Below are 14019 nucleotides of genomic sequence, written 5' to 3'. Positions count from 1 at the left end.
CACTTTTTTGCAATTAATGTACCGGTAGTTACTATGGACTTAATGCATACACATTTTTAAAATATGGGCTATAACAGTTGTATTGATGTATAGCAACTTGAAATGCTCCCACAAATGGCACTACAGCATGTAAAAAAATAATATAAGCTCTGGCGGACGAAATAAATATCCTCAAATAATCGTGATCTCAATTTCCGTGAAAATAATTGTGATTATCATTTTTGCCATAATCGAGCAGCCCTAGCTCAAACATATTTGTATCCTGAGAATATAAGTATGTAGTTTAAACTGAGTTTTCATATCCCCAAGCACATGAACACATCTCAAAATGTTGATGTTTATGTATCTTGTAAAGGCAAAGTCATATTCTCAGTTTCATCCCCCCCCATGAGTAGCAAAACAGAAATGTGTATGTGTATTACTACGGTTGTTATTGGTTTACTCATATTAGGTCATTATGATGTTATTGGAGGTTTCTGTTGAATTTTCTTGCTGGTTTCAAATATCCTTGCCCCTTGACATCACCTTTGTTTTTGTTTGGGCGTTTTTGTTTTTTTTTCTCTTCCTGTCACCCACACAAGTAGCTTGTGATGTGTAGTCCACTGTTTGAAACGGCTGGTAGGAGGGATAGGACAACAGGATTGCACATGCCCCTTAATTCTTGGAAATTGGCTCTAATTAATTTTGTTATGAAGAGGTATCTGTTTGAAGTTTAATGATCACATGCTCATCATTTACACTCTTCTGGCTTGTCTCTTTTGAGATTTTGATCATCTATACCTCTTACATGATTTCTTATGAAGGATGGTCTACAAAGAAAATTGTGAATTTTGCACTACGGTCACGTCTAATCAGTCAAGTCTGTTATGTTAGAGCTCAAGGTTAGTTCCCCTTCTCCACCCATCATTGGTTCAAAAGTGTATGATGACTGAACAGGGTGTGTGGTGTTTGTTAACTTAAAAGGGACCCATTTTGCTCATTTTTAACTCAGTATTGTTGTTTTCTCTGATTCTCTATATAGTGTGTAGCTTACATGCACAAATAATGAAATTGAAATGGTGCTCTTATTTAGAGAAGTAACCCGTTTAACAACAATAAACTGAGTCAGGAATGGTGTTATAACTGGACTAACTTTTTGATGCAGACAAAATGCTCCACAACTACAGCTTATTAAAGCTGTCATTTATGAGAAAATTAAAGTTCAACCCTTTTTTTTTCTTTTCTTTTTTTTTTTTCTTAAAAAGAAAAAATGTATAGAAATGGTGGCACACCATCTGTTGTTGCATAGTTTCTTCTGAGTGTGTGTATTGGCTGTTAGACCGACATAACTTCACAGTTTAAGAGAAAATTGTTCATTTGCCTCCCTGGCCTGTGGACACCACAATACTACCCTCTGTCCAAGTCCTGCCCTGGAGGCCATGGGCCACTGACCATTGATGAACAGACCCACAGAGCAGTGGGCCTCATCTTCTCACTGTCTCGCACAGCTGAAAGGGGCCCAGTGTGTTCATACTTGGCACTAAACTGAATCTTGTGTGATCCAGTCGGAAGTGGACAGCTCTCAATTGGGGGTGAGAATTGTTAGATTTATAAGTTGATTTTTTTTATTTTATTTTTTTTTATTTGGTTTTAAAAAGTAAAAGTGACTACTGGGGGAGTTTTACAAGACTTTGATAAAACTGCTAAACTCACTGTGGGTGTAAATGCATCTAAAAGTGTGTGGTTTTTTGTTTGTTTTTTAAGTTACAGATCTTAAAAAAATGGAGGTAGAACATGAACGCTCTAATTTGCTATGTTTTTATTGAAGCCACATTTGACTTTACTACCTCAGCATCTGAGCATTATTAAAAACTTCAAATTACTTCTGCTCTAAGTGCAGCTGAGCACAGACTTTGCTGGGTGAAAGTTCAAATACACTTTGAAGTGCCCATTTGAGAAGCATTTGCATCCTGTTGATACTTGCAAACTGTCAGCTGACATCGGTTAGATTTAACTCTGATCTGAAAATGTATATGAGATACTAGAATGAAAAGGGCCTCCAAGCTGATGAGGATGAGAGGAAGGAGAGGAGTGAGAAATTTAGCAGAGAGGAGTGAAGGGAAGAATAAACTGCCTGTTTTTTTTGAGGCTTTTGAGTTTGAAATGCTGGATGCGAGGACTCGAGGAGTAACAGAGCAAAGACTGTCGTACTAGTCTGGAGGAAACGGAAGCTGCCCGCTGTGCGCCTCTTGATGGTTTCTTTTTCTGCGATAATAGAGACTCAGTGTTCTGTGAGTAGCCGCTGTGGTTTCAACTTGTCATATGTGCTGGTGGGGGTGTGGGGGACCCACCTGCTGGCCAAGATTATCGAACCAGATCACACACTCTGCATCTGTCTGAACTGCTCTTCTGAACCTTTTATCTTTCATGTCTGAACACAGCTGTAGTCTCTGTGGAATTTTGTGACAGAACAGTGATGTTGACTAAATGCTGTTTTCTTGGTGGTTTTGTAATGCGTGGAGGGAAGACAAATTTCAGTGTTTAAAATGTTTCCCTTCCTCCTTTTTGTTTATGAACATCAGCTTGTCTCCCTCCCACACATTTGTGAAAGAGAAAGTTACTGTAATAACATGTGAACTAGACTAATTGTAAAAAGCCTTGGACCTTTTTAAATGGAGTGTGGTTTGTGCTCATAACATGGATATTCTGACTTTTAATTTTTGCATGTGTTTTCTCTAGGACCCACACACTAAGTGTAGCTTTGGGCAGCAGCCATGTCAGGCACCTATGATGACTCCATGATTGATGTCTCCAGTGACAGCTTCTGGGAGGTGAGATGCATTAAATCTTTCCTCTGTTCTACAGTTTGTAACTTGGTTATTTACACTTTTTGGGGGTTTTTTTTTGTTTTGGTTTTTTTTTTTTTTTTAAATGGCTCAAGTCAAGCAAATGATTGAGGATCAATTATAATATAATTATGCTCTAAATCATTCTTGGGAGGGGTGTAACTGCTCTCCAAAAGAAAGCCCTTTAATAGAAAACAAGCACTGTAGTTTGTGTAGGGTTTGTTTTTTTTGTTTTTGTTTGTTTGTTTTTTCTCTTTTCCATCAAGTTTTATTTTCTGGTTTGCAGGTTGGAAACTACAAGCGCACCGTGAAACGGATAGACGATGGTAGTCGGCTCTGCACAGATCTCATGAACTGCATTCATGAGCGGGCGCGTATTGAAAAGGCCTACGCACAGCAGCTCACAGAATGGGGGAAACGCTGGCGGCAACTTGTAGAGAAAGGTAAGATTAAATTGTACATAGTTAATTTTTTATATACATAAAGATTTTGCTTTGTCTTAAGTAAATTGAGTGTAGTTTATACTGTGCCGGTTTGGTTGCCTTAAGGCTCTTTGGGTGAAAAACCTACAATAAATTATAATTATTGTAGCACCTCTTTCTAATATATTTATCACCCAGAACAATGTGCTGATTCATCATCAACAATGGGGAAATTTGAGCTAAAGTTGAATTGAAGCGTGAATTTTCTCAATAACTCTGCCGTCAGGACCTCAATATGGCACGCTGGAGCGAGCGTGGGCTGCTCTGTGTACTGAGGCAGAGAAGGTGAGCGAGCTTCACATGGAGGTGAAAGCAGCATTGATGGGAGAAGACTATGAGAAGCTGAAGAACTGGCAGAGAGAGTCTTTCCACAAACAGATGATCGGTGGCTTCAAAGAGACTAAAGAAACTGAAGATGGCTTCCGCAAGGCTCAAAAACCCTGGGCCAAGAAACTCAAAGAGGTGTGACTTTCAAACTTCTCATGAGCTCAGGACATTTGATGTGAGTTAGGAAAAGTGTAGTTTAGCTTTAATAAATCATGAGCAGCGTCAGCTTTACTCTAGAACTAAACATTTAGGTCAGGCTTCACATTTGAGGATTGCAAATCAAAATTGGGCTTTACAAATTTTAGTCTGGCACACACATCACTTTGTTCTCATTTTAAATTTCATCCTCTGGTTGTATGGTCTGTAGCCTGAAAAGACAGGCTAACAAGCTACCAAACAACGAATGTCACAAAAAGGAAATTTTAAGGGTGACTATCTCAAGAGGTGGAAGTACTTAATTACTCAATTTTAAAGACTGCTATATTTATCACAAGATGATCTCAGTAGTCAGAGAACATCATTTCTCTTGTGAAGTTTATTTTTAACTTTTTGGTTTTTATATGCAACCATGGTTGCATGTCAGATGATCAAAAAACAGGGTGTTAACACACCTTTGTTGCTGAGGAAGGACAGTCTTTCTTATGACTCGTATGGCATTCAGCAGTATCCCTCTGGTAGTTTCTTCAATTGTGCTTCTTTGAAGTTGGATAGGGCAGAGTAAAATTTCTCAACTTAAAGTGATGGCTATTATTTTGCTCATTTTCACTTTAATTTGTTAATGTCATTCACTTTCTATGGTCTGTGGGTCAAAAATGAAATGCACTCGGTGGATTTTGTTGTCTTAAAATTCAGTTGATAAAATCGAGCGAGTCCTTTTGTCTGCTTCAGGACTTTGGCTGCACAATTCTGATACAGTTAGCACATGTTGATAAACTGTTTGGTGCTTAGCAAGCTTTCCAGTTTTGCCATCTTATCTAAAGCAAGGAAGTCATTTATCATCTTGCTGATCACAGCTATAAATTTTACCCCTCAGTTCTCATGAATACATTTTACTGACTCAGTGGTAGTCATGGAAAGAAGAGCAAACAATGTCTTAAACAACACCAGAGCACAAGCACAGTTGTATCTGGTTAGTGTTGATTTTGAAGGTTACTGCCAGGCATAGGAAAGGAAATGGTGAGGGCACAGAGGGAGACTCCTTTGGTTGAAAATGAGGTCTATGTATTTCCTACTGCTACTTTTATTTTAGTCTGTTTACTTGTTGGAACCTTACCCCCCCTTCTTCCTGGGCATATTTATGACCGGGCATGTTGCAACCTTCAGGCTCCCACTACTTCCTGTGAGTATGATGTCACAGGGGATGGTGACATCCTGGCCTGTCATTGAGCAAAACTGTTTTGTGATGGAGATTTATTGATTGACCAGATGGGCAAGGACAAGCGATGAATGGCAGAGAGAAAATGAGGGTAATTAACTGGCTAGCTGACATGGGGGAAGTGGGTAGTGTGTCAGTATCGGACCTGCCTTCTAAACTGACTATGAAGTATTTTATTCATAGGCCCGAGCCTTCTTGTTTTGTTTTTGTGGACATTAAATATTTTTTTTCTATTCACAAAAGGGAAAACATGCAAATGTCTGTTATAACTTAAAAATTAGGGCTGGCTCTTGTTGTTTTGAGCCATCTAGCGTAATGATTCCAAATGACATTAAAAAGTTCTGCTTTTTCGGTGAACAAGTGCGGTCATCAGTTTCACATAAATGTGAAGGCAGCCACTTGAACATTTTGGAAGGCATAACAAATGTTGTTTGCTTACATACTTCACTGAAAGTTTTCACATAAATTAAGGCTGGGTAAAGAGGTGGTTATATCTTCAGATACCAGTGTTAACAACTCTTTCCACACTTCGTCACACTGTTTCAAGTTACCTGGTTACACACGACTTGTGTCATTTCCTTAATTTTACTTTAACCATCAAACCTGCAGGTAGAGACTTTGAAGAAGGCCTACCACACTGCATGTAAAGAAGAGAAGCTTGCAGCCAGCAGGGAGACTAACAGCAAACTCGAGAGCAACAATAACCCTGAAGCCCAAAAGAAACTCCAGGAAAAGGTGGAGAAGTGTCAGCAAGAGGTCCAGAAGGTACAGTTTCCTGTGGCAAGAGACTAAGAGGGAGGCTTGTAACTGGGAAGACATTTTGTTTTGTCCCCCCCCCCCCTCTTCTTAGCTGAATGTGGGGAATCTGCGTGAGTTTTTGTGTGTTTGTTTTGGGGTATTTTGTTTGTTAAATGTGATTTATCATTCCTTCCCTTCTTACCTTTCAGACTAAAGAACGTTATGAGAAATCCATCGAGGAGCTGAACAAATTGACCCCTCAGTACATGGAGAACATGGAACAAGTGTTCGAGCAGTGCCAGCAGTTTGAAGACAAGCGCATTCAATTTTTCAAAGAGGTGCTGCTGGAGGTTAAGCAGCACCTGGACCTCTCAACCAATCACAGGTCAGAAATGACATAACATCCCTTTCAGAAAGACACAGATGTGGGAGAAGTTGGAGCTTTGAATAGTTGCGCTTAAAGTGTATCCCTTGCCCTGTGTCATTGTAGATATCAGGGAGTTTACCACACACTGGAAGACACAATCTCTGGCACCGATCCTGAAGAGGACCTAAAATGGTTCCGGTCCAATCATGGTCCTGGAATGCCAATGAGCTGGCCCCAGTTTGAGGTAATGTACTAAAGACCACACGTATTTAATGCATGAGTAGGGGAAGGGTTGAGCTCTGAGAGCAATGGCTAGAGGTTTCCAAATAGTTTTTTACATCCGAACCGGACGCTCTGTTTGACTCCTGTCACTCTGAAGAGTGGGTTGTTGTTGCAGACTTGATGAGATGATGATATACACTAATAGCTGTTATATATTATTCAGTAGGGTAATTTAAGAATGAATTAAAGTACTTTAGGAAGCGTATCTTAAGAGCTGCGGGTACTCTTGAGTTGCAGCTGTAAGCACCACAGGTCAGAAATGGGGAAAACATCTGAATGAAAAAGTTTCGAGGGAAGTAAAGCATTTGGCCCAAGCAGGAGTTATAGCCTTCTGTCACTATTGGCATTGAGACACCAGAGGTAGAAGTAGATCTGTCTGCGCGTAAAGCTGCATGCGCTTCCACTGATACAATTTATAGTTTTTGAATACTCTTGCAGCCAACTTCTTCCACTTTTTCTGCCTGAATAGTGCTTATTTTCGGAAGTTTAGGTTGTTTTGTTTTTTTTGGGGGGGGAGTTAAAGAGGAATATATCTCCCCTTAGATTAAATTCTACACAACTGAGAACTGCTATCCATGGCACATTTAAGTAAACTGAATAAAACATCACTGTGTCTTCATTTCCCTGCAAGATGGAGATTTTTTTGTTTGTGCAACTGTTTCAGCAACATGGTTTAGGATTACATAGTGTTATCTGCATTAAACCTGTTGTACCCCTGCTTTCCTTTCCGCATATTTGACAGAATTTGGAATGGTCTCGTCATCGTCCCTCTAAGAGATGGTCCATTGTAGTGAGTTCTGCATGAGAGGGCTATTTTCTCACAGCAGCCACGGGGAGACGATTTATTCCCACTAACCCTCTCTCATTCTGTGTGTGCCTTTGACTCAAGTTGCCTTAGTGAAACTTAACTGAGACAAAACTTCATGTGGTATATGCAGACAATATATGAATACTATCAGTGCCAGTCAAAGGTTCAAGCTTCCTGACATTTACTTTTCCTCGATATCAGAATTGCTGTAATTTATCTTTCGTCTTTCTAACTTTTGGACTCTGACCCGTCATTTCAGCCTCGGAGGCATTCCTGCAGTTCATGTGAACTCTGCAGTGTCACATGATACTGTGTCATGGAAGACTTTGGTTTTAAGTTATAAATCAGAGGGGTCAGAGAAACAATTGGAGCTCTGAGGTTATGCTTGCATCCATCTAAGGAAGAATAAAATTATGTAATAACCTTCCTCTTTGGTTGAGGGGGAAAATTTGTTGGTGCTGTTTCTTTCAATGGGATATGGATGCTGCATATGTCTGTATATTCTTGACACACTCAAATATAAACAGACATGTATGCACAGTTTTTAAAATTGAGAATTAGTGGATCAGCTTGAGAAACGCTGAACTGATCAGGGACTCTGGGGCTGTGTGTTTAAGATGCTGTGCTTAAGTTCTCCCTGTACTAGCTGATGGGCCTGTTGATTCACGCTTTTCACTTGGCTAAGTTTGGCACAGTTGTACGGTTAATTTTTAATAGGTAATTTTTTTTTAATGTGTAACAGGAATGGTCCATAGACCTCAACCGAACCTTGAGCAGACGAGAAAAGAAGAAGCCATCAGAGGGCATCACATTGACGGGCATTAGTCCAGCTGGGTCAGACCAGCCTGTTCAGCCTGCCAAAACCAGCAACAGGTAGATGTCTGATAACTCATTGGTTCACTGTCTTTGTCAAACATGCAGAGAATAGAACATCTGTTTTAATACACACATCTATCCAAACTCACCACATCAAAGATGCTGCTGCACCCTGTGCATGGCATCCTACTCTTAAGGAATGGCTGTAAACTTTGCATGAGGAAAGCTCCAGGAATGATGTTCAGTTGTGCAGCCGTCCCCATGGCAACAGTAAACATTTTGATACAGATTGTTGGGATAAAGTTATCGTCAAGAGACTAAGTCTGCTGGTGCATACCTGAAAGCATGCCAAAAGTACTGTGAAAATACAACCCACGCACATGCTTTATAGTCATTCATATTGGTAGTGACAAGTTGAAAAAAGGGCCGATTAGTCGGACATCTGTACTTAAAGCAAGTGGGCTAAGATGTTATGTCAACTAATACTGTAATTAACAGACTCATTTTAAGATTTAAGCAAAATATCGACACAAACCCTCTTTCAGTTTATGGTGAGTGAGTTAATCCTCCATTGATCTAATACAATACATAAGGGATTTAAGGCTTCTATCAAAGTTAAATGTCTGGCGGTTTTTAATAATATGAAGGAGTCTTTCTAAAGCGATAAGATGGGAATGTAGTTGTCCCCAGGCATCTGTTAACTGTGTCGTGGCAACAGTACTGTGGACTTGACAAGTCATGGAAATGATGACAAAAGACTAATTTAGATACGCTCTATAAAAAATTGGTTAAATGATTTGTGTGTGTGTGTGATTGGATTTTATGGGCCTGTGTGTTTTGGGAGGCCTCAACTCTTCACATTCCTTTGTAGCTTTGTAATCTCTCAATTTAATGTGCAAACACCTGCTGTTTGCTCTTAACAAGCAGGAAGATGTGTGCATTTAAAACTTGTGGAGGAGTGTGTAGAGGAGCTGATTGAGGGAATGCCAAGCATGGAAAGTATTTGGCCTCTGACCACTACCATTGCACTTGCTGCCACTCCCCCATATATGCTGCTCATTGTTGGTTCTTTTTGAACATCAGTGAGTATGGGTACTTGTTTCAAGTCTGATCCCTATCTGTAGTCACAACTTGGATAATTGGATAATGGTGAAACTTGTTTTTGAGTCAGTGTCAGACTTGTCTTTTCTTTCCCTGTGTTGTTGGGGGTTTTTTTTTCTCTTTTGTCCTTGATTTGAAGTGTCAGACATGAATCAAACCGATTTTAAAACTCTTAGAGCTTGCTTAGAGCAATGTCAAGTCTTTTAATTCGTGATTATGAGGTCAACTTTGGATGGTTTCAGTCAGCTAAGTTGCACTGTACCAGACTCCCACTGCAGAAGTGTTTGCTGTAATAATGCCACAGGCTTAACTCGGAGAGCATAGCATGACTACGCAAACAAAGGCGTTCACATTTCTGTACTTGGGGCCAACTGATAACTGCTTCTGTAAATGTTTCTATAAACAGGGAGTAGGAGTCTTGTTTCCTCCGATACAGGCCTTCTTCTGGGTTTTTTTTTTTGCTCCTTGAAACACAATCACAATAATAGGAAGTAAACAACCCTCATGTGACTTCACAGGGTTTTTACACCTAAACAACCCACAGCTGGCAATTAAGGGCTCAGGGAGGGGCTCACTGATGTTTTTGATAGCTTTGTGATAATTATGACATGCAGCACTTATTAGTGGAAAAACAAGTCGCACTAGAATGCTCTTTCTGTCTGTTTAGTTTCATGCTTTGTTGATGTCACTCTTTCATATAAATATGAAAATTACTGGGTCTTCCAGCTGTCCTTAAACCTACAGTTATAGCCCCACCTCTCTTGCTGTTGCTAAAGGTGCAACAGAGGCAGAAATCTCTAACCTTCAGCTGACTAATACTATGACCTGATTAAATTCTAAAATAACCTTTTGTGCGTGGCTGTGTTTCATCTAGACTCATACACTCTATTATCAGGCTTTAGAAAATGTAGCCCATGACGGGAAAACGGTCAGACGGCCCTGCTGAAAAAGCAGGTGCACAAGCCTCTTTTTTTTTTTGGTTTTTTTTTTTTGACAGAATACATGATTCAGTGCTGGGAAGTGTTACAGAAAAAGTTGCTTCTTGAGTGCTGTCAGTATTTTCCCATCTTTTTAAAAATAGAGTAAAGCCCACATTGTTGCTCAATGACTTTTGTCTAACTCAGTTTTGAATATTTACTTAGACGGTCTTTGACTATGCCTGGCCTTGTTTGGGGTTGGATACTTAAACTGATGTCTAAACTCATTTCAATCAAAGAATGGCGTAAAAGATTATGGAGTCTGACTGTAAGAGCTCATTATAGTTACATGCACACTACTGGAACCTGCTGGGAAATCCATGATGTTGTGCAAGACCAGCCTTGTTTTGTTTGGATTCTCACTGTTGGGTTGAGGGGTTTAGTGAAAGGCTGATAGGACAACTTTAACTTGTGTGATGTGCTGATGAACTTCAAGTTGTTACCTCACTGGACACATGTTCATTTGCCCAACCATTTTCTTACATGCTTATGAACTTAAATCCCATCCCAGCTGTCGCTGAGCGAGAAGCTCGGTACACCATGGATAGGCTGTCAGTCCATCACAGCAATAGCCCTTTAGTTTCCTTTTGGACTAAAATATCGAATGGGTCGATGATCCAATCTTCTTCTGCTTCCTGTTATGCATAACTTTTTTTTCTTTTCTTTTTTTTTTTTAAATCCCAAGTGTGACTCTGTATGCATGCTTGTCAACAATCTCTCACTGTGTCCCATGTTGTCAGCCTGACTGTACCAAAAGCTGCACCTGCGGGCACGAACCCGTTTGACGAAGAAGACGATGAAGTTGGGGAGACTGCCGTGGAGCAGGAGATCACAGTCAACAGCACCGTTGTGAATAAAGAGGAAATAAAAACGTTGGTGAACCGGAAACGCTCACCTGCAGAATTTTCTGTTTCTACCTTTGCTACGTGGAGCGTCGTTGGTGTCGCGTCTCGTGCATTTTCCTTTTCTTGGTTTCTTCCCACTACTTTTTCTTCTCTCCTTCCTCAGGTGTCATGTTGTGGCTCTGCATGGTCATTGAATGGCATTGCACACAAAGCCTGTGTCTTTTCTTCATCCCTAACAGTTTCATGTCTTGCAGAACGTTAAGTGTATGCGCATGGAGGCGCATGCTTCTGCTGTGGAAATGCATTGTTTCTCTCTTACAGTCAGATCTGGATATTTGAAATTGGACTTTTTTTTTTCTTTTTTTTTTCTTTTTTGTGCCAGCTGATAATTTAAAGGCTCTTTAAAACAAAATGAGTAAGTTTTGTGTATCAACTTTTATTCATTTGAATAACAGTTGTACCTAATGGGTGGAGGGATCCAAAAATAGCCTTGAAACCATAAACTGGTCTGACTGTAAATTATTCTTGTTGGTTTTTTTGTTTTTTTCAGCTTTGCCTGCCAAGTTCCTTCTGATGTTTAGGTGGCTCCCTCTCCTGGTCAGAGTTCAAACTCCAATCATGCGTTGACAATTGTGATTTGTCTTGCTTCATCTTGTTGTGCTTTGGTTTTTGTTTTTCTTACATGTCACGTTGATGGTTTCTTTTCTTCTTTTTTTTATTTTTTTCTTTGCTTTGCCCCCTATTATTTCTCTCTCTTCTCCATAGACTTCAAGTTCTTGTTGTCAGTGGCATATAAGCAATTTTGAAATCATTTATCCTGCATCAACCAAATGCTTGCTTTTTAGTCTTGCAGTTGTTTAGACTGACCCAAAAAGGATAGTGTTTTTGTTTTTCCCCCTCTGGATTTGGAGATGCATTTTTATGCTTTTGGGTTTACACTGTACTGTATTTGTTTTTTCTTCCTTTTTTTTTTTTTTTTTTTTTTGCCCTAACCAAACTCTTTCCACCTGCCTTGACGGTTTTTCTTTGACGTGTGAGGCAAAATACCAGGTTTTTACTATGTGGTTGGTCTGTCTGTCCAGTGCAAGCAGTACGGAGAAGACTCCAGACTGGTCGGATGAGGACACAGCTGGTAACCCTTTCTCCACCAATGGTGAGGGTAATCCATTCGAGGAAGAGCCGGCCTCTCCTGTTGTATCGGTGCCTGTCAAAGCTCTCTACGACTATGAGGGACAGGAGCAGGATGAGCTGAGCTTCAAAGCAGGTACATGACTAAAAGGGGTCAGTTTGGCCTCAAGTAATCATTTATGAAGGAGATTATGATTTCAGCAATGTACACCTATGACCACTTCATTAGGGTACATCTTAGAGTTGGACCTCCCTTTGTCTTCAGGGCTGCCTTAATTCTTCATGGCATTGATTCAACAAGGTGCTAGAAATGGCCCTCAAAGATTTGAGTCCATATTGATATAGTTGCTGGAGATGCATACTTCCATGATGCAACTCTGTTTAACCACGTCCTAAAGTTGCATCCCCATTATTAGATTGCGTTCTGGTGACCTTGGTTCTGCTCAAAAAAATTTAGAGCTGCATATTTGACGCTGCTGCTGTAAAGTGACTTGATTCATTTTTTTTCCTTTTTTTTTTATTTTTTATTTTTATTTTTTTTTTACTTTCAATTTAGAATGACTTCTGTATATGTACATTAAGATTGATTAAGATTTCTCTCTCCCCGTTTCCAGGTGATGAATTTACCAAAATAGGTGAAGAAGATGATCAGGGCTGGTGCAAAGGCAGGCTTAAGGATGGACAAACAGGCCTCTATCCTGCTAACTATGTGGAAGACATCCAGTAATGAATCGCCACAGATGGAAACAAATGTGAAGAATGTGTTTTATGAAACTTGACAGGCTCTTATTTTCAGCCCTCTTTTCCTTGTTTGTGATGACTGGATTGGAGTTGGTGGAGGACAGAAGAGAAGGGTTTGTAGAGCTTAGGAGGACCACTTTAGTCACTTCTTACCCGTGGACACTGTTGGAAACTAACTGCAAGTTTCCAGAAGATTTCAGGAAGATCCAAGAAGACTTGCTGTTGGTGTAAGATGTTACTTATAATCCCATTTATGCTGTTACAGAAATAGCTATTCAAGTACATATTAGATAAGACTGAATGAAATGTGTGAATTTGGATCATTTAAAAAAAAAAAAAAAATATCACTGAGATTACGATCTTACAACTAGTCTTGCATGCGAAACACAACCTTGATATGCAAGCCCGTTTTTAATTCACCAACGGAATTGAACCTTTTTTTTTTATAACCAGTACTTGCATTTCTCCTGAAAGAATCCAGTCCATAGATGTTTTTTATTATTTGGCCTGAATTGTGAGATTCATGAACTTCATTTTAAATTAGTGTTTATATTCTCTCATTTCTTTCAGGGTTTTGATTTTTTTTTTTTCCCCCCATTCAGTTTGTAACCGTTGTGGTTGTTGTTGTTATTTAGTTTTTCAAAGGAATGGTAAAGGTCCTCAGTTCACCTTTATTCATGTGTAGACTTCCTTTAGTGACTGCAGCTGAATGTATTTGTTTTTACTCATGGATTGTTCACTTTTACTGCGTCCACTGACCCCACTCCCTTTCTCACATACCTTTCTGATGATTGTAGATATTTTTCATGCAACACTGAAAGTTTCTCACTTGAATCTTCTAAGTTCAGTTCTCGATTCTTGTCACATGCCAGGTTATGGGAGAATATTTTGTTTGATTTAGATTTCATGTTCTAGCAATAAAAACACAATTGAATATTGTATTGCATATACATTAATATTAGAACAAATCAAACATTCTGATTGGATGATGTGCAGGAAATTCTTAATTTATGATGCCACAAGTGCTTCTGTTGTTCTGATGCTGAAATGTTGTGATGGAGAATCAGTTTGTACATTAACTGAATGTTTATGGCAAACGTTTATCGACCGTTACTGCTATATCTGTAAATATGATTTATATTTTCCCTTCAGAGGGCCATATGAGTTGCTTTGATCACAAAATGCTTTGTGAAAAATTAATTTTCTT

General features: G+C 39.5%; 1 protein-coding gene across 2 annotated transcripts in view; it reads left to right on the top strand.

The window, feature by feature from the left end:
* pacsin2 (protein kinase C and casein kinase substrate in neurons 2) overlaps nt 1-13391 on the top strand; it is a 25818-nt gene extending 12427 nt beyond the window's left edge. The window contains exons 2-11 of one of the 2 annotated variants that reach the window (XM_005733512.1): nt 2719-2810; nt 3112-3268; nt 3534-3769; nt 5619-5774; nt 5957-6132; nt 6238-6358; nt 7947-8077; nt 10839-10970; nt 12026-12207; nt 12686-13391. In XM_005733512.1, coding sequence (XP_005733569.1) covers nt 2754-2810; nt 3112-3268; nt 3534-3769; nt 5619-5774; nt 5957-6132; nt 6238-6358; nt 7947-8077; nt 10839-10970; nt 12026-12207; nt 12686-12798 — 1461 coding nt within the window. In that variant the 5' untranslated portion in view covers nt 2719-2753 and the 3' untranslated portion in view covers nt 12799-13391. The remainder of the gene's footprint in view (nt 1-2718; nt 2811-3111; nt 3269-3533; nt 3770-5618; nt 5775-5956; nt 6133-6237; nt 6359-7946; nt 8078-10838; nt 10971-12025; nt 12208-12685) is intronic. The other variant, XM_005733513.1, reaches the window with a different exon arrangement.
* The last annotated feature ends 628 nt before the right edge of the window (nt 13392-14019 follow it).

This window comes from Pundamilia nyererei, unplaced genomic scaffold (assembly GCF_000239375.1).
Source record: "Pundamilia nyererei isolate P.nyererei 1_Seehausen unplaced genomic scaffold, PunNye1.0 scaffold00052, whole genome shotgun sequence".
In the NCBI taxonomy this organism is placed as follows: domain Eukaryota; kingdom Metazoa; phylum Chordata; class Actinopteri; order Cichliformes; family Cichlidae; genus Pundamilia; species Pundamilia nyererei.
This window is presented reverse-complemented; position numbering and strand designations above follow the sequence as displayed.